Genomic DNA, 20,922 nt, shown 5'->3' on the forward strand with positions numbered 1-20,922 from the left:
TAAGGCAAAACATTTGTTTTGGGTGGGGAATCAGAGATGGGGAATTTTTACAACTAAGGCTGTAAACAACTGTTTACAATTGTAAACAATCTGCAACCATTTGTGAAGTAGACTAGATGAAAAGTGTGTTGTATCACATCTCTATTCTTCCTTCACTACTTGAGGGAAGCCTTCTTTTATAGATGATATTTCCCTTTCCTTAACCATAGCTCCCAAATGATATTTGTGCATCTTTCACTGAGCTGAATCAAGGAAGTATATAATTATCATCCATGCATAGTAAAAGAAACTGGAACTCCAGAGACTAAAGACATTGGTTTACCATATCTTGCTCACTTGGGTAGATAGTCTACATCAAATTTGTTCCATTTGAATGTTTCCAAGGATGTTGCATTCAGTGTTTGAGAACTAGGGTATATTTTATTACTAGGTCCTGTTTCTCTTTTCTTTTTCTCACTCATTTCTTTGAGGCATCTTCTTTTAAGGTAATTACTTCTATGTTTTATGCTTAAAATATTTCTACCTTTGTTCTTTATGCATCTTATTTTCTCTTTGTAGAATCATCCATAATGTAAATGGAAAGCTGAAACCTGTAATAGTGCATCAGTCTGTAAATACACATCAAGATAGTGATTAGCATTTTCTTGGCCTTGACTCATGCAACACACACAATGAAGAATGAAGTATGGTACTGCATACATTTAGAAATGTAAGTCATTTGAAAATGGACTATTTGTCCCTTGTAACATATGCAGTATATGAGGTCTGGATGCTGGGATACACCTATCAATTTGCTTATTTGCAGCCTGACATTAAAATTTGCAGATATAATCTACTGGATTGTTAGACTCAATTAATGTTCAGTTCCTGCTGAAAACAATGACAGTTACTCATAAAAATGTTAGCAGAGAACAGGAGTAGAGCTGAATCAACCTCATTTTCTTGTATGTATGAGAGAGAACATGAATGTATTCTGTGTATGTGTGCTTGTATATATGTCAGCAGTCAGCTATCTCTTGCATGATCTAAGATTGAAACTGGGTGGCTGTAAAAAGAGCTAGTGCCTCCCTTGCTTGTCCAGCTGCTTTTGCAAATCTGCCTAACAAGTAGCTCAGCTCCTCCTGATCAAATGATCTTAGAAATGGCTTCCCTCCATTACACATTGTAATGGTATCTCCCTGGCAAGGCTCTCTGAAACAGCACACCCCTATCTCTGATAGCAGAGTTCCCTTGGTGAGTGCCCCAGAAGAGGCAAGCTCCAAAACAAGGCCGTCTAAGAATTGGTACAACAAAACCTGATGGAGTTTTGTCAGTAAATCTCCTAACCTTGGGTCTCTGGACTGGAAAAGCAATTGAAATCAGTAAGTACTATCCTGAAGTAGATTGAAATGAAAATGTAGACCTGTTATATGAATATTTTGGAAGAATATGAATATATATGAAGAGTGTATGTGAGTTTATAGGTTTACTTGAATATACCTTGTATTGATGTAATGTGTCATGGGAAGGAAATTGTCAAGAGTTTAAGAGGTTCTAGTCCTGGTTATTATACTTGTTCTGTGACACTGGGCAAGTGACTCAACTTCTGTGATCTGTGTATTCCTCATGTGAGAAATGTGGGTGATACTACTTTCTTTGCAATATTTATGTCAGGCTCAAATAGGAGCATAACATGGCAGTTCTTTATATATTTATTACAAAGTTGTGTGTTTAAAAATGAGGTGTTTGTAATCAGTTGTTAGCTGGTTTCTAAACGATGCCCATTTGCTTGGCAGTTAGACTAGTGCCACTATTTCCAAACATACTTTCTTGACTCAGGTCTGCTACAAATAGACCTATAGGCTTATTCGACATTATGATGAACCTACTTATAACTGCAATGAATGTGTCTAATGCCTAGGGTTCCATTTTATTGCCTCATAAGTGTTTGTAATGTCCTTTGGGAACAAGACCCTGTACTAGATAAAATGAAAGAACACAGTTGTAACTAAGGGGAACTCACCCTCAAGAAGTTTGTGATCTGGTGAGAGGAATAGTATGCATAATGACTGTGTACAACTTGAGGCAAGGTGATGAAAATGCCAAGTAGGGCTCATCTAGCTGGATATTGTTGTGGTTAGACTTTCCTGTGTCTACCTAGTCTGGGAATGGCAGTGAAGGATCATAGGTGCAGGGAGACCCAAACTTGTCTCATTCTCCTGCCTCTTTGGCATCTTAGCATATTATGGGAATTAATGTCTGAAAATTAACTAGAAATCTTCAGATGTAAGTTTTGTGAAACAATGAATTGGTTTAAAATCATAGGACATTGTCCCCTTTATGGAAAGCTAGATGCTCTCGCTCTCTCTCTCTCTCTCTCTCTCTCTCTCAGCAATCAAGGAAAAGTCTACTACACATTCTTGCATTTTTGGTTATAAGTGAGCTGTTTTGTTCATTTACTAATATGTGCATCCGAGATAAAGCTGGTTTAGGGTGAGCATAGGCTAGTTAGCAAAAATAGTTTTGTTTCCCAGTCAAATCTAAAGCTGAAAGCTCAGCTAGCAATTGTTACAAGGGAGCCTAGGAAAAAGCCAGCAGATGTAACACCAGGATCTTTTTTCTCAACACTAAAGGATAATTCAGTGTTCACTTCACTCTGATAGTAAACGTGGCAACTTCATCCTCATAGACAAAGCAAAGTTCTGTTTGACAGCATTTCCAAGGAAACATCCCTTAAGTCTATGTTAATTGAATACTGACTATCATTAAAAGTTCGATTCTTCTTTATCTATAAAGCTAATTGTCATTATAAAGGATTTCTTGATTTTAAAAATTGAAAATACTGTCATGTTTTAACATAGTGAGAGTTCTTTTACTAGTTTACTATGCTTTTGAGGTCCTAAAGTATGTCTTCTTTCATATGTACATGGATAAGATTATTTCTGTGAGGCCGTCATCCCATAAGCTCAAGCTTTCTCCATGTTTGTATATCAGAAACCTTAGGAAGTTCAACCTAGAGGTTTCTCTTAGGGTTGTTCTTAATCCTTTGTTAGATCCTTTAGTTTGATATGAAAAGGATATTAAACAATATTGCCACACTCACTAGTTTATGTTGATGGCCTTGTATGGCTGGTGATTTTATTGTGTCTCTGGGTTCATTAGATCATGACTATGAATCTGCTGGTTTGGGCTTTTTTTCTGAAATGAGGGCAATATTTGTTTTTCATTGGAAGAAATATGCAAATAAATAGCTATTTAGATTTTGAAGGCAAACAGAATAACACAGACATGGTCATTTCTGTATGTGTCTGGTGGTATTGGATCTGATCAAAATGTTTATTTCAATTGCCATGGCTTAATAGATGGCCTTGCAAGTTGTAGGACCAGTATTTCTGGATTGTTGCCCTTCACATACCTGGTTAGAGTGCCCATGGCAAATGGGCACAATTGGCATTTTTTTGGTCGCATCCAATTCAATACATATGCCATAGTATGGATTTTGGTCACATTAGCTACAGTATGTTGATTACCCATCTTTCCCCTTCATTCTGGATCCATGCAATTTGGTGGCTTTAAAAAAAAAACCTAGTGAGCATTCGCTGGTTTTGACACTGCAATAATTAAGAGAATGTATTTCTAGAGAAATGAGGGAATGGTAATAATTGTATATAATTCCTAATCATTTAATCTGCAATTGCCACACATCTTTATAATGCTGTTCTTCTAAAACACTTTGCAGTAAAGCAGTGAGTCAAAAAGCAAGTGGACAAAGGGCTGTGTGTGTATGTTCTTGTATCCTCCTGTGTGTATGTGCCCTAACTCTTGGCACTGCAAGGGAAGAGGGGGAGAAAAGGAGATAGAAAAAGAGAAAAGAACGAGAAAGGAGATAATACTTGGAGATGGGGGGGAGTGGTCCTGACTCAATGACCATGAAACAAGGGTTATTTCTCTAATTTATTTATTTATTTTTAATTTATTTTTAACAGATTCAACATAGTTCATAGATACAACTCTAAGAGTATAATGCATTCCATCTTCCGTCCCTTCCTTTCTCTCTCTTCCTTTCCCTTCTCTCTTTCTTTCTGTCTCCTTTATTACTGATGAATTTCAACTGTAACTACAGAACATTGGTAAACCATAATAAGTCTCAAGAACTTAATCTAAAACATACACCTTCCACAGAAGCCATTTGAATTATCTCTGAAAAAAATAGTAGCTAAGTGTGAAATCAACCTGTGAACAGATATAAACTGTTGCTGGATGTCTATTATAGTTAACTGTTTCTCTATGATGCTAAGGCCCGTGTTCTCAATGAGAAACAACTGGACTGTGACTAAATCCAATGTGCAACTCACTTGTAAATTTCCTTTCTGTTGAAAAAGTGAATGACAACAGTTAAACTTTGAAGATAAGCAGGGTTTTTGTTGTTGTTGTTGTGTTCCTAGCAAATAATGGTGTTTTTGTACAATTCTTGAAATAGAGCCCACAATCACCCAAAATCTCTGTCAAGATCTTGGAAATAATGACATCATAGGCAGATTGAACCAGCAATCCATTAATAGTATCCTTGGTAGAAAACTCTCAGGGGAGGATCTGGCTTGGTAAATTGGCATTGTTTACAAATATAACATAAGAGAACACCATTTCGTTCTAAATTTGTGGAATAGTAGGAGATACTGTCTGCTTGGGAAGCAAATATTAACAGCAAGCCTTCCTTGTAGACCACTAACTTTTCTCCACTGATTTAAAAGTGTGGTTTGGAGGTGGGTTAAGATAATAAAAACTCCCTGCAGATTCTTCTTTTGTCACCAAATCATATTTACAAGATGATTATTGATTAGGCCTTCTAAAGGATATTGCAAAACTAAAGTAATATCAGGATAATTCAAACAAAACAAAAATTGAAATGTCTAGGGAAAGAGATTATTTCTCTGTATGGAACTGGACATAGGTTCTTCTATTTCATTTCTATATTATAAAAGGTTTATTACAACTCTTTTTATGATCAGCTGATGAGTTGAAAGGAGTTAAAATAATTCCAGTTTGAGGAGCAGTGGAAAGGTATACCATATAAACTAGGTCCTTTGCAGAATGCTGTGATGCTGACTACAGTGAATATGTTTTGTTGAAACTGTGGTCAGGGATGTCTAGTGCAATATGGAATAGTGTGCAACTTGTACCCTATGAGGCCCTTTCTTTTCAGTTTAATATATATGTGGTCAAACAAGGTCAGCATAATCAGGCAGCCTGAAAAGAAGCAAGACATTTACTTACTTCCCTGATCAGTGAGAGTAATTAGGAACAAAAAGGCCACTCTGTGTTAGCCACACCTGTTTATCAAGAACAAAGGAGCACAGCCTTTTATATTATATAGTTGCACTAGAACCCTGTCTGTCCCAGACTTCTGCCTTATTATTCAAGGTCAGCTTTGATTTAAGGAGGTCATGCATGTTTCTCTGACTTCTGTCATCTCAAGGTAAGTAATATGTCATCATGAAATACATATCATCTAGAAAATGGTGACCCTTTCTCCCTGTGAGACATCCTGAAGAAATTTGTTTTCTAGGTATATCTATTGAAATATTCAGTTCTTTTGCAATAACTTCCAAATTTTATTTTTCCCAAACTAAATTTTGCATATCTGAAATTAATGTAATAATTACCTCATATTGGGGACAGTCAAATAAACTATTGCCTTATTTTTGGTGGTAAATTATTCTCAGAGACTAAGTGGAAACCATGAACCTGTCCAATGCAGAGTAATACCATTGGTGATGTCAGTTTTATTTTTTATTTTCATTTACTTGAAAGGCAGAGAGAGAGAGAGAGAATATGTATCAGTCTTATAACCACTGGTTTACTCCCCAAGTGCTCACAACAGCCAGGGCTGCGCCAGGTCAAAGCCAGGAACCAGGAACTCCATCCAGATTTCCCACAGGGATCCGAGCACTAGAACCATCATCTGCTGCCTCTCAGGACACATTACAAGGAAGCTGTATTGGCAATAGAGGAGCCAGGACTCCAACTGGCACTCTGATATGGGATGCAGATGTCCCAAATGGCAGGTTAACTCCACTGTGCCTTAATATCCACCTTCTGAAGTCAGTTTTAAACTCACTTATCTTTTAGGGAACCAATGAATTTAAAAGGACCAAAAATCAAAATGCAAAAAAGAATTGATATTCTAGCTAAAATATTTACTGATACAGGGAGTATCCTTGACATCCCAGTTGTTTTTTCCTTTGTATCTCATGCTGTAGTTTCATCTATATTGGGAAATATGAGGCATATCAAATTGTTGGGGGTGGCGACAACAAAACATATGTTACTGAGTATTTTCACTATCATAATTACTGAATAAATACAGAGTGGGTCTTACCTCATTTAAGATAATGCAAGCCATAAGACTTAGGCAAAAAAAAAAAGGATCTCATGTACAAATCAACATCAAGCGAGTCATTGTTGGTCGACAATCAGCTGTACCTGTGGAGAAGATATTAATACTATCTTATTCTTGAATAATTATAGACTATATTTGAGAGAATTTAGAACATAGCAATATTTAAAAATTCTCCACATAATATGATGTAACTTAGCATTTATTACTGAAAATAATAAGTATGTTGTAACTACTAAAGGGCCAAATATCATGCTACATGCTTTCTCATTACAAGCATTAATAAGGAGACTCCTGATTTTGTTATTGTTATTGGGCTTACCTTTGTTTATACTAAATGTTTTTGGAATAAAACTATATGCTATCATTTTCAGAGAGTTATTATACCCATAAATTAGTGTCAGGTAATACTTGATAAATTTACAGAGATTTTGTTAAAATGGATTTGATTTTCTGCATATTTAAATTGGAGGTTCACTTGGAAGTGTTCTTAACCCCTGACTTGTGCTGCCAAGTGTCAGGTCCTAATGGAAGGACTTGGAATAGAGTAGGGAAACACCTGGAAACAGACGCATTTCTTTGGGTGAACATGTTTTCCCAGTTCACTTTATATTCCCAGTGTAATGAGACCTGAATGCATTCAGACATGGACACAGGAATAATGGAGTTGAGAGCAAATAAGTTTCTAAAACCCTGACTGAATCTTGCAACCTGGTTGATTACCTTTGTTAACTCCCTTGTTGTTTGCTCTTGCAGGGCATAAATTATGACAGGGAGTAAATTTATGTTATATCTGTTCAGACGCGAGGTTCTCTTCTGAGCTCTCTTTGCTCATGGTAGAATTTGGCCCACCTTTGTTGTCTACTTGCTTGGGAGACAATGAGGAGCATTGTTTGCCCTAACAGTACACTCCAACTCTGCTGAAACTGCCAGAGCTACGATATAGTTTCTAAGTTTATTAGCATAGAAACCATGGAATGAGTTCATTGTGTGAATCAGGTGAACACACAGAAGAAATAGATGCCAAGGACATCCCGATGTTAAAGTGGCTAAAAAGTCATTGTTGTGGGCTATCAAAAATCTATGGCCATACATATGTCAGTTCTGGACTTTGAGGAGTTTATGCCACCTGAGCATTATGATCAGCAGGATGGAATTTTTAAAGAAGAAAGATTGCAAATAATTTGTTAAAGGCCTGCTCAGCTAAAAGACAGCAGAAAATAGAGTTTCGTTGTGGGAAAATCAAAGGCCTTTGTGTGTCTCTGTGTATATATGCAGCAGCCATAAATTATTGCCTTCATTTTCCTCTTTTGAAAATTGCATTGTTGGTCTTTGTGGAAGCCACTTCTTTGGTCTCCAGAAGAGAAAGTCCCAAAATGATCCACAGAAAACCTGAGCAATCTTGAGGCCAATGCTTTTGTTATGAATATGTTAAAAACCCTATATTTACTGGAATGTTTTAGGCCTCTCAGTCCTTAACTCTTATGTTCTCCTCTTCTGCTTTAGGAGCTGTGAAATCGGCTGTAACAGAAAATGTCTGACGGTTTGGATAATGAAGAGAAACCCCCAGCTCCCCCACTGAGGATGAATAGCAACAACCGGGATTCTTCAGCACTCAACCACAGCTCCAAGCCGCTTCCCATGGCCCCTGAAGAGAAGAATAAGAAAGCCAGGCTTCGCTCTATCTTCCCAGGAGGAGGGGATAAAAGTAAAGTATCAGTGGCCGGGCATTGCAAAGGGGCTAATTTATTCTTTCATTGTCACTTTCTTTCTTGGGTAATCATTTCTTGAACATTGGCTGTTTGGGGCCTGCCTGACCTTTACACCTGCATTATCAGAGGTTGCATTTTGTCAGACACTGATGTCTGATTAATTTACTGTTGACTAACAGAAAATACACTTCTGCTGTGTTTGTGTTTCACATAAAACTGAATCCATATTTTTAATCCAAGGGAGGTCATACCACCAATAATGTCTGGAATATATACACAGTGTCTTTCTTTCTGCTACATTAGGGTAGATTCTACAAAAATCCCTTCTTAATTGTAAATTATTTCTGGAAATTTGAGAATAGGTGGGTTTACTTATGTATACTTTCCGGGTAACTAAAGACTTTGAATTGAGTGTACGGGAGTCAGTCCAAATTGCCACAATATTGTCTCAAACTATATAACAAAGTGGGATAAAACATCTGAGTCATTTGTTTCCCTCTCTCATTCATCTATCATTTGTCCCCTATACAATCAGCTCCATGTGCACTGAGTATCACAGCAACATATTATCATTTATCCTTGAATGATCACATTTGTTGCTTAGATATCATACTCACACTCTGATTACTTAGGGATATGAAATTTCTAGTAAGTAATTGTCAAGTTGCATTAATTAATATGAAGCTAAAAATAATTTCTATAGTTGTGGCTTTTGAGAGGAAGGAAATAAAAGGACACAGGCACCACAGAAAGTTGCCAAAGAGGAAAAAGTTTGATGTCTCTAGAAGAGAAAAAGGACATTGTCCATCAGCTTCTTCAAGGGAAAACCAGTAGGCTTGTAAGTCACTTACATGGTGTTTGTGGACACACAATTTGTACCATAATGAAGGCAGAAACTCTTCTCAGAGCCAGTATTGCCTCTTGTACATTGATGTCACTTAAAATATGCTTTGTCTGTCTTGACGCAAGGATAGAAAAGATGGAAATAATGTTAAACCTCTGGATTGAAGACAGAAGAATAGTGAAGCAGCTATGACTGTACAAAATGAACTTTGACTTGTTGGCAGATATGGAAGGGGATATAGAAAAATAATTGCTGCACATAGTGGTGAAGTTGAGAATATGTGGTGTGCCATGACCTGGAGATCAAGTCTTATGTGATAGTGATGCCAAAGAAATGACTACTCCTTCAGCTCCTGTGTTGTATCCATTACAGCTGTAGAAAGGGATTGAAGATGAAGATTATGTTCCTGCATAAGTCTTTGTTGCTATTGAGGCCACCATGCTTTGAAAGCCCATAAATAACCCTACTTCACCTTTTGAATACCAAGATCTAACTGATGCTGACACAGATCAGCCAGAACAGAGAGCATGACAAGTCTGTTTTGTGTCAATACTTCAGGAGACCATAGCTGATCTACAGAAAACTATGCCCAAGTTTGCTTAGGGGAAAAATGAGTGAAGTTTCCACTGTGCTGGTATGCAAACAGAAAAGTCTGGATGACTCTTCCTCAGAGAATAATTTGAATGGTGTTTTTTGGAAAAAAAAAAACAAGACTGGAAAAGAAAAAAATCTTGATTTCATAATCCTACTGGTTCTTCATAGTATGTTTGTTGCGTTTGCCAATGTGCTTCCTAATGTAAAGGTTGTTTATATAACAAGATAACATATCTCAGATCCTTCAAGCCTTAAGATCAATGTTCGATCAGCCATTCAAGAAGATGTATTCTAAACTAATATGAAACTTTGTTGTTCAAAATCTTGTAAAAGTTTCTCTGTCAGAAGATCCCTGTATGTGAAATTCCTATACCATAATTAATGCTATATATTCTTAATAAAACAGACATTAGATATTTTATCAGAGTCCATTGTTAATGCAACCTGAGCAAAGATTTGGCTAGAGATGATGTAAATCTTTCAACAATCCCTCCAAAAGTCAATGAATCCTTGGATTAAGAAGAGCTTATGGATGAAGATGAACATTTATAGCAGGAGCAATCATTGACCAAAGTTGAATCTAAACCTATAGTCAACAATGCAGCTGAAGTGGTACTGCTAGAAGATGATCCTTGGAAAGCTTCCAGTATCCCAAAAGTGATTATCATAAGTGACAATGAAGGCATGTAGTTGGCTATGGGACTAGAGGCAAATGCAGCTGTTAGCAATAGAAGTAAATTTTTAGGAGATTAAAATCTCCCTAAGAAAGTAGCAAAACTTGGTATGTTTACATATCAAATCTTACCTGTTCAAAGCTTGAGTGATTTAGCAGAATTCTATAGAGAGGTGCTATGGTGACTTTAAACACAATCATATTGGACGGAAATGATCTTCCATACAACTTAAATCATCAAATACCATTTAATACCGTTGGTGGATGAGTAATGTTACCTTTAGACAAAGCTTCAGTGATTTAATTGAACTCTATAAAAAGGTTGTAACCCATAAGCTGTACTTTGGAAATTTATATTCATTAAATAAAAGTTTAATTTAAAAAAAAAAAAGGTCATATTGGAAAGAGAAATCTCAGAAACGCCACAATCATCAAGTAGTACCATTTAAATACCCTCACTGGACAACTGATAAGCTGCCTTCAGAGAAAGTTTGAATGATTTAATTGAACACTATAGAGAAGTGCCAGGGTGTCTTCAGAAGAGCCAAAGTTGTTAAGGAATGCCAAGTAAATTCATTGCTTGATGTAGTTAAAACCACAAGCAACTTCTTAGAATTTCAGATTGGACTTAAGTGACTCTGAGAGCATAAGACATCCATGATTTGAATTAATAGTCCACCTCTGTTCATTGCTTCTCTGTCATCTTCATTTTTCCACTATCATAATGAGTGACAGAAACATTGTGATCACCACCGGAAATCATCTCCAGATCTAAATGGAAGCTGTGTAGAACCTTTTTTACTAATTTAAACTGTTTATGCTTTTCATGTAATATACTATTGTTATTGTTTTATTTTACTATGCATAAAAATATTTGAGGGCTTTCAAAAGTTCACTTGCAGTCTCATTTCCCCTGCTCACCTTTTTTCCTCTTAAAATCATGGCTTCCTCAGCGGAACTTTCCTACCTTTGAGGTTGTTCAGAAACCTGAGCCTCAAGGATGAGAAGGAGTCATTGCTTCTAGGTAACACCACAGTCAGTTTTGAGTTAATGGAAAGAGCACTAGACATGGGTTTTGGAGACCTTGGGTTCACATGTAGCTCTTCCATTTACTATTGTGTCTTTGGGCCAGCTTCTCTGAGCCCCAGTTTCATCACCTATTAAATGAAGATAGTAACACCAGACCTAACTCACAATATATTTGTGGTAATCCAATGTAATTCTGAATTCGAGCATGCTACTAAAAGTAAGATTTAAAAGTGCCAAATAGTTGTGAACTATTGTTACTTTTATAGCAATTTGAACCTTAACAAGCAACCAAATAAAAAGCCTAGATTTTCGAAGTGTCTTAAAAATGTTTATTTGTATTTATTTGAAAAGCAGATAGATAGATTGAGGTGGAGTGAGGGAGGGAAGGAGAGAGATGTATCTTCCATCTGCTAGTTCACTCCTCAATTGCCCACAACAGCCAGCCAGGGCTGAGTCCAGCTGAAGGCAGGCTCCAGAAACTCCATCCAGATCTCCCACATGTGTGGCAGGGAACTAAATACTTGAGCCATCATCTGCTGCCTCCAGGGTATGCATTAGCAGGAAACTGGATTGGAATCAAAGACAAGACTCACATCCAGGCACTCTGATATGAGATACCAGTGTCCCAAGTGGCTACTTAGACCCCTGTGCTATGATACCTGCCCTCAAATTCTTGTTTTTTAAAGTAACTTTTTACCTAACTTTCAGAAAGTGTTTATCAATTTCAAAAACTTGGAAAAGAAAGATAAGCATGTAGAAAAAAATGAAAATCACCCATAATCACAAATTCCAAAATTCTGTCAACATTTCGATGGATTTCTTTTCAGACTTTTTCTGTTTCTTCGTATTCACATATATACTTTTCTACATAGTTAATACAATAATATATGCAGTTTTGCATCCTGCTTTTTAATTTAACATTTTTATCATGAATATATTTTGCTACATTTTTAAAAAAGGCTTTATAGGTATCATTTTTGATGATGTGTATATATAGTGACTGGAACCATGGTTTATTTAACCATTTCCTTTTGTTGGATATTTGAGATCCTTTCCAAATTTTTGTCATGATAAGTAATGTCACAATGTCATTAATTAACTGAAATGAAAATATTTGCTTTGGTGACAGCAGAGGGGATTTTTTTGGTTGTTGTTGATCTTTTAAAAAGTCTTTTTCATGGGTACATGAAATAAATGGAACTTCAAGAGACAAAGGAAAATCAGAAGTAATAGAGGTAATTTGAAGATTGAGAAACTATCTTTGTTGGAGACTTACAGGAGCTGAATTTTGGGATTAGTAAGATTTAGGAGGAACAGTTTGTCACCATTTTATGATGCTTCACTAGAGAAAAGTTTGTAGAGTTCAGACCAGGAAAAGGACATCCTGAATAGGTGGTTTTGTTATACGGATTCTGTGAAGTGTGAAGCTGATTAGGGTTCTCTTTTGTTGACTACTGTAAAGCTTGAAGCCAAATTTGTGGTCCATGCATAGCACTTAAAATGGGATTCTATGAATTAGCTTTTTTCCAGGCTCTATTTTATGTCTATATCTTTGTTGTTTTTGTTTTGTTTGGGATTCTGTTTTTTTTTTTCCTTTTCCTTTTTTATCTACCTAGGGTTTATACTATTACATTGTATGTTGTGTATTCTTATAAGCTGCCTGACATCCATTTTGAAACAAGGTGGGGAATATATATATGAATGAATAAATAAATACATGAATAAATTCATGAATAAATAAACCAATAAGGAAAAGGGAATGAGGGAAATGAATATAGCCAAGATTCTGAAAATGGCATAGTGCCTCCAAAAATAATCAATGTTAAGGACTTGAAGCTTGGAAGAACATATGAGAAAAAAGCAGGTGAGGCCACATTTGGAGATGATAATGTTCTGTGTGATGTCTCTGTCTTCTGAAGTGTGCTTACGTTTCTTGTATCTTGTGTTTTACTTGGCATTAGGTGTGTTTCAGAGGACATGCAATGCTGTGTGAAGATCTATGTCTTCAGAGAGCAGAGTTTGTGTGCATTCTGTTTGTGGGGAATTCAGAGATTTGGGAGCTGATGGGCCTGACAAAGATGTGATAGTTTCTTTTCTTGGAAGTGTAAGAGTTGATACTTGTATATAAATCAAATCCTAACAAATGGGTAGTTAGCTACCATTTACTAACTGGGTACAAAGCTGTGTGCCAAGCACATTGCAAGAATTCAGTCTTAATCTTAACAGCCACACTATATTATCCTCTTTTCACATATGAGATAATTTAAGCTCAACGCTATAGACAGTCTAGGGTCACATAGCAAATGACAGAAGCCTGAAATCTTCCAGATCTCTCTGGATCCAATATCTATACTTATTTTGCCATATAATAATGTCCTGTGACAGGACAAAGTATATGCATGGTACACTCTGTGCCTAGCATCCAAAAGCCAACAGTAGCTTTTGTTTTTCCTTAAGAAGATGGCAGTGTGTTTTGAAACATCTAAATTCCAGAAAAGTGAACTTTTCTTTTATTGTCCCCTCAGAGAGAAAGAAAACTTTTCATATTTTTTAGAGAAATGGTGTGAGACAATATTATTGACAATAGAAAAGTGCTAACTTCCAGATGTTTTGTGGGTTATATTATCCTTTGGTGTGACTACTGTAAGGCTTATATGTTGCTTGCTTGAGAAAGTTGAGGCTCTAAATGAGTGTGTTCATATGTGTGAAAAGTTTTCAAGATGGTATATAGTTTTGTTGTTTTATATATATTCTGTTTTCTAATTCCTAGAGTATGTCATCTTCTATATACACTACACAGCAGGAAGCTTTGCTGTGCAACAATTAAGGAAAACTCTCAGTTTATCTTTTATGGTCTTGTTAATCAACTGTTTTGGTCAATGCACATTACTAATTTTCATCCAATTAATGCACAATAAAATATACTTAGTGTCATAACAGTATGCAATATTTCTTTGGTGATGCTGAAGACCCTCTGGATCTTGCAATATCTCAAGGTTATTATCATGGTACCAACAGTGTTGGGGGAGTTCCAGTTAATTGAGGATTCTATTATCAGAAAGCCAGGTGTCAGAGACTACCACCTCCTGAACGGTGCTTACATTCTGCTTGGCTCTTCAAATTTAGCCCATCCAGCTCAGTAAACAGTGCTATTTAGGGATCACTGCCCTGCCCCTAAGTAAACCTGATGGGCATTTTGCTTGTCCTCCAGGGTCAGTTCTGTGTGCTATGAGAGAGGAGCCTCCTGTACTATTCCTTTCCTTCTAGAAATTCCTTGTTGAGGTGGGAAGTAGGGGACATAAGAATGAATTCTACCTCAATGCTAGGACCTTTGCTTCTACTGCAAGGCCAATGAGCAGGGATACAAATTTGGTAGCCCACTAAAATCACCATACAGTCAAAATCAAGGATTGTATGCAATATAGGCTTGAGATATGTCTACACTGAAGTAAAGAAGCAACAAGGGGAAATAAAATAATAGAGAAAGTAATGTTTTAAAGGGACATTAGGAGGTGGAGAAGATTCAGGGGAATGAATGGGAAGAGAGAGTAAGACAGAAGAGCTCCATATCCAACATGAAAATGTAGTGTTGCAAGAAGAAGAAAATTGACAGTAGCTAAGGGTTGTGAAGTTTTCCTTCTTAAAAGCAACAAATGCCTTGTTTTTCCCTGTCAAACTTGAACCATATACAATTTTCCACGTAATCGGAAGTGTCAAGTTAGCACATTGCCTCATCTTTTTTTTTTTTTTTTTCCAAACATTTTCCACTGAATTGTTGCATGTGTGAATTGGGTGTAAATAAACTTGAAACCAGAATGTGTTGCCTGAAAGGAGTTAAGTAAAAGACAACTTTCAGTGGTTTCCCAAAATGATCACTGTTGCTGAATGTTTTGAAGATGGTACTACTGAAGATGGTGACCATGGATGTGATTAGACATGCTCATATAAGACTATCATTTCCTCTCCCCCATCCCGTCATCCCCATGGAAAATCCACCCTATGAATTCAGGTTGTAGCTATCTTTTATAATCAGGTACTACTTTGAGTTTTTAATGTGTAATAAAGGACATATACTTTTATCTATAGACCCGGAAGACCTGGCAGGAGGAAATTGTCTCTGTGTACTAGAGGGAATGGAACTAGACATAAAGAAATTCCTGATAGGCTAATTGGATGCTAGAATTACTAAGAATGAAAATTTCTTGATTCTCCATTGGGTCTCATGGATTGAAGAAGTTCTTTCTGAAAAGAGGAGAATGGACCTTCCACATTAGGCCTTCCCAGCTGTGTACTTCTGGGATTTGCTAATGTAAGGAAAGATATAATTATGTAATATAATCTTTTTATAGATCAGTGAATGTTTGAAATAGCCCAGTTTAATCCTCTTTCTTGGTGGTTATATTTGCAAGGGCATCACTTATAGGATGGAATATTGGGTTTAAAAAGCAGCAGATTACTCAATTCTCCAGCAAAAAGTCACCCTGTTAATTCATATATTGTTCAAGAGAGTGTACTCTGAAAGACTGTTGTAGAGGTATTACAATGTTCAAAGTACATCCCTCAAATTTCAGATGATGGAGATGAGACAGGGATTCTCCCCAATCTATGGGAAGACAAGTTCAGAGAGGTGCAATGACTTCCACAAATTTATTCCATGACTTCATAACAAAGCAAGGCACACTAGAAGTTAAACCTTACAACTCCTAGTCCAGTGGTTCTTAAACACTTTCCTGCTTGCTGTAAAATGAGAGTAACCTAATATGTTTTGAAAATAGATTTTAGTGAATGGAATATGCAAAAATAAAATTTTCCCAGAAGCAAAGGAAGCCTAGATGGATCAGCAATTATGACAGTAATCACAACTTTATCTTCACAAGTTCCTGAGCCTAACTTTCTATCAGGAAGTAACTTGCCATTGTAAGAGAAAATGAAAACCATTATCACCCCCATTCCTATGTTATTTTGGGGACTTTCAAGTCATTTTTTATTATTTGTAAAAATAATGATACTTATAAAAATTGAAATATTAAAGAGCTATATTAAAATAGAACATTAGAATCACATCATTCCTCCCATTAGATTCTTTCATAATCCACCATTTAAAGGAGATTTGGGCCCTCTTCCTCATTTGATAACCACTTTTCTTTGCTGTTTAGAACCACTATGTGTTTTATCTGTGATACTAGATTTAACTCAGAAATATATCTGTTAATATACAATCTCTTTTTAAATACTTTAGCCACCTTACACTGTCAATTTCCTTAAAAAATTAGAGTAAAGAGTAAAATCTATCTTTATGCCTAGTTTTACATTGTAGTTGTCACTTGATGCCTTCACATACTTCCAGTGAGGAAAAATAAACTTGAAGGTCCACATAATGACATTCTACCAAAGAATTAGGTGGAAACTAGAGAATTAATTGCTCCCCTATGTTTGAGAAAATGTGCATCTTGTAAGTCCAATAGGTAGGAAATACCTGTGGGTCCCCTCTTGAAATGGGATATTTGTTGATAGAGCAGATGTGGCAGAGTTTAGAACCTTTGTACAATAGTCCCTCTGGGACCAGAGCTCTCACAATGAACGTGGCCTTGTTGACACCACTGACAGGGCTGCTGGTACCATAAGAAGAACTATGCTGGGTTACAGACTTTGCCCAAGTGTAAGGAAGGCTTCAGCAGGCTTCCTTCTGGAGGGTATGACACAGTGTGCTCTGTGATGCACAAATCAGAGAGTGGGGCAGACTGGCATTTTTTAAAATGAAGGTAACAACCTCAGTACTTAGTTCATTTATATTTAAGTAGATACTAAGGCATTTTAATTCTTACAGGTTATAAAGGCAACATATTGTAAATGATCTATGTGGGACACTGACTGATTCTTAGTGACTTAGAAGCAGTGAACCACCAAAAGCTTCTGTCACCCAACTAAGAGTGACCAAGTCACTAGAGCCACTAGTGACTTCAACTACAACTTCAACACAACAACTTTAACTACAAAAGCAATCTAAAATATACTCTCCAGCCACACCCCAGATTTCTTGATTGACCTAGATCACTGTCTCCACCTCCATGAATACATAATAGCAAGTAGGCATGGCCTTTTCCCCTATATTTTGTCTCATTTCATAACATGAAGATCACTCATTCATCCATTCATTTGTTTGTTCATTCACTTGTTAAATACTGAACCAAACACTGTAATAGTAGGTGGATTCAGGGTCACACAGAGGTGAACAAGTCCAAATCCCTGCTTTTAAAGAACTGATGACCTAGTAAGGAACACAGGCAGAAATTAACCAATGATTAGGGTTTAACATGGTAAGTACAGTATAGAAGTGAGTACTGAGGAGGGCCATCTATTCAAGACTGAAGGGAGAGAGGTAGTTAGAGAAGGCTTCCTAGGGGAGGTGACCACTGAACTGAAATGAGTCATAAAGGAAGAGTAGAGCAAGCCATGTAAAGACTGAATGGCATTCCAGATAGAAAGAGTGGCATTATGGAGGCATTAGGCATGGTATACTACTAGTTGACTTTCTATAACTCCAACAAGAGATTCAGAATAAGTCATGTATAGAGTATGAATGAGAAAGGGGTAGGGTGTGTAGCTATGGGTGTAATAGGGGTCCAAATCCTGGAGGAATTATATGAGCGAACTTCAAAAAGTTTGTGGGGAAATGGAATTAAAAGATAAGTTTATTTTGAAATCTATACATTTATTTTCATAGTACATGTTATATGCCATGCTAAGGACTTTGAATTTGATTCTGAAGGTAATCAGGGAACATTGAAGCAAGAGAATGGTATCAGACCTGTATTCTAAAATATCAGTGTAGTTACAGGAGGAAGAATGGATGGGGAGGATGTGTTGGATGGAAAGACACACGTCAAGCTGTTGGTGTCTTGTAGGTGAGAAATGTCAGTAGCCTGGCCTAAGGGCCAATATCATTAGGAATAGGGGAGGACAATACATAAGGAATATTTTGGAGGGAGAATTAATAGAACAAGGCTACTAATCAGATGATGAGAGGAAGAGATAGGAAACAAAGGAGGAGTAGAGGTTTTGTTTTGTTGGGATAGGGAAAGAGAATGGAGTGTTAATTTAATTTTGTGAGTTGTATGAGGGGCCTATGAGACCACCAATAGCTATCCCATAGCCAGTTAGTTATATGGTATTGGAGTACAGCAGAGGTCAGGGCTAGAGGTACAGATGAGAACTCACTCATGTAGATGGTGACTGCAACTGAGCATATAGATAACATAGCCTAAGAGAGGTGTGAGAAAAGATGAGGACCTAGGACAGCTCCTGGGAGGGGGCTACCATTTAAAGAGCCAACAGAAGGAGACTCTTGCAAATAAGACTGAGAGAGAAAACCAATAAATGTAGACACAAACTCTGGGAAACACTTGTGTGAAGGAAGATCGGAAGTAGTTAGTTTAAAGAAGTGCATGGTCATGAACACCATTATGGCTGCGAGGTTAATGGTTTTAAGGATTGAAAAGTGGCTCTTTATTAAAGAGGTTAAATATGTGCCTTCAGGAAGTCATTGCAGTTGTTTGGGCAGTGAGAGCTAAGGAAGTCTAAATTGCCTTTTCAAGAAGTTTAACCTAAAGAAGGAAAGGCTGAGAGAGAATAACAGCTAGAGGAGGATATGAAGAGGCCAAAGAGTTTTAAGGACAAGTGAGATCTCAGCATGCCATGCCTTTTAAGCCAAGAGGGTAGTACAAGTAAAGAGGGCAAGATTGAAGATATCAAAAGAAATGGGACAGAATTCTAGGAGGGAAATTCCTGAAGAAGTGAGGGGACCTGTAATCTGGGGTACCAGTGGAATGGTACACATTAGGCCATCTGCTTCCAAGAAAGATAGGGGAGAGAAGGTGCTACTGATGGAGAGAATGTGTAGTGGTGGGAGGGGAAATGAAGTCAGAGGAGTTCCCAACTGGTCCCCTCCATTTTTCCCAGTGAAGTAGAGTGAAGGTCTTAGGCTGAAAGTGAGGAAAGGGGGGTGGGGTAAAGCAGAAGTTTGAACAAAATGGTGAAACTCTGAAATATTTGGTGAGGGGATGGGGAAAAAGAAGTTGGCAAGAGGCAAGGAAAATATTGCCAAGCACCACTAATAACCCAGATAAGTTCTGTGGCCTTTATAAGAAGTACCGAGCTGCATGGCTGTGTGATTTTTTTTCCCATGCAACTCTCAGCAGCCTCCATATAGAAATAGAGAAGCTACATGGTTGGATTCTGTCCATGCAGCATTTTGTAGCATAATTGCAAGAGGTAGTCAAAGGGTGAGAGTGTCCACAGCACTGACTTAAGAGCAATTTACAAGGTGTACAATAGAGTCTAGGCAAGTAGAGAGCTGAGAAATTGGCTAAAAATAGATGGATCCATGGGATGGGGGTTTTATTGAGATCAAAATACAAGTACAATAGGAGCAAGGGTTTGAAAGAGAAGGCTAGTGGAAAGAGTAGAGTTGAGTATTTTAGAGAAAAGGTGATTTGGGATAAGGAAAATGGGGCAGCCGTGCTTCTCGTTTCTGGCTGCACATCATCTTTTTTGTTTGTTTGTTTGTTTTTGACAGGCAGAGTTATACAGTGAGAGAGAGAGAGAAAGGTTTTCCTTTCCGTTGGTTCACCCCCCAAATGGCCGCTACGGCTGGCGCGCTATGCCGATCCGAAGCCAGGAGTCAGGCGCCTCCTCCTGGTCTCCCATGCGGGTGCAGGGCCCAAGCACTTGGGCCATCCTCCACTGCCCTCCCGGGCCACAACAGAGAACTGGACTGGAAGAGGAGCATCCCAGGACAGAATCCGGCACCCCAACTGGAACTGGAACCCAGAGTGCCGGCGCCGCAGGCAGAGGATTAGCCAAGTGAGCTGTGGCACCGGCCATCTTTGGGGTTTTAAAAATCACTTGACCGAGTCTCATCCCCTGAAATCCTGATACAGCAAGTTTTGGTTGAGCCCCAGGCATTGGTCCTTTATGGAAGCACGTAGATTACTCTGATAGGCAACCCTGGTTGAGAAGACAGGTTTAAAAGGTCATCCATAGAGTAAATTGCAGCCCTGGAAGGAAGATAGAGTTGATTAGAGTTGAAGGAGGTCAGGGAGCCCTAAGGAAAGACTGCAAAGGAGGTTTTGTCCATTTGTATCCTACATTTCACAGACTTATGGAAGCGCAGAGTGTAGGAAGGAAGACTGGGACTCAAAGTCCCCAATGGATAAGGAGACATAGACAGGACAGTAAAGTGGCAATAACTTCAAAGGAAGTGGTCTTGCAGGAAAGGGCAGAAGTACTCTTCTCTAATAGACAATTGGGAGTAAATTGTGGAAAACTGCCTTCTCCAGTCTCCAAGGCCTAAAGATTTGGGATGGGAAATAATGAGCAGCCTCCATCAGGATTATCAGATGATGTGGCACCTTCATTGGATAATGTTGTTTAAGATTGTTGTACTTTGCATAACAGAAATATACGAGGAGCTTTAAAAATAAAGATATCTGGGCCTACCTAAGACAAACTGAATCTGAATCTCTGGAGTGTTCTCTTTCACTTGCTCACTCACTCCCTGCCTCAGTCACTTGTTTACCCCATGAGAATGAGGCAGAGTGAAGTTTAAGAACCTAATGTTGAAAGGATTTAATGAAGAGATTGAAGGTGTAGGGGGAAAACTGTTCATGACAAGATCAGCACTAAACTCTATAGG

At 37.7% G+C, this 20,922-nt stretch overlaps 1 protein-coding gene across 14 annotated transcripts in view; it reads left to right on the forward strand.

Moving 5' to 3' along the window:
- Positions 1–20,922, forward strand: part of PAK3 (p21 (RAC1) activated kinase 3) — a 327,862-nt gene that overhangs the window by 176,934 nt on the left and 130,006 nt on the right. For 12 of the 14 annotated variants that reach the window (XM_062184453.1, XM_062184446.1, XM_062184447.1 and 9 more), the window contains one exon: positions 7,883–8,084. In XM_062184453.1, the coding sequence (XP_062040437.1) occupies positions 7,910–8,084 (175 nt within the window). In that variant the 5' untranslated portion in view covers positions 7,883–7,909. Of the gene's footprint in view, positions 1–558; positions 710–1,336; positions 1,362–7,882; positions 8,085–20,922 lie in introns of those variants that run through there. The other 2 variants (XM_062184450.1, XM_062184456.1) reach the window with 2 other exon arrangements.

The sequence above is a fragment of the Lepus europaeus genome, chromosome X, assembly GCF_033115175.1.
Source record: "Lepus europaeus isolate LE1 chromosome X, mLepTim1.pri, whole genome shotgun sequence".
Classification (NCBI taxonomy): Eukaryota; Metazoa; Chordata; class Mammalia; order Lagomorpha; family Leporidae; genus Lepus; species Lepus europaeus.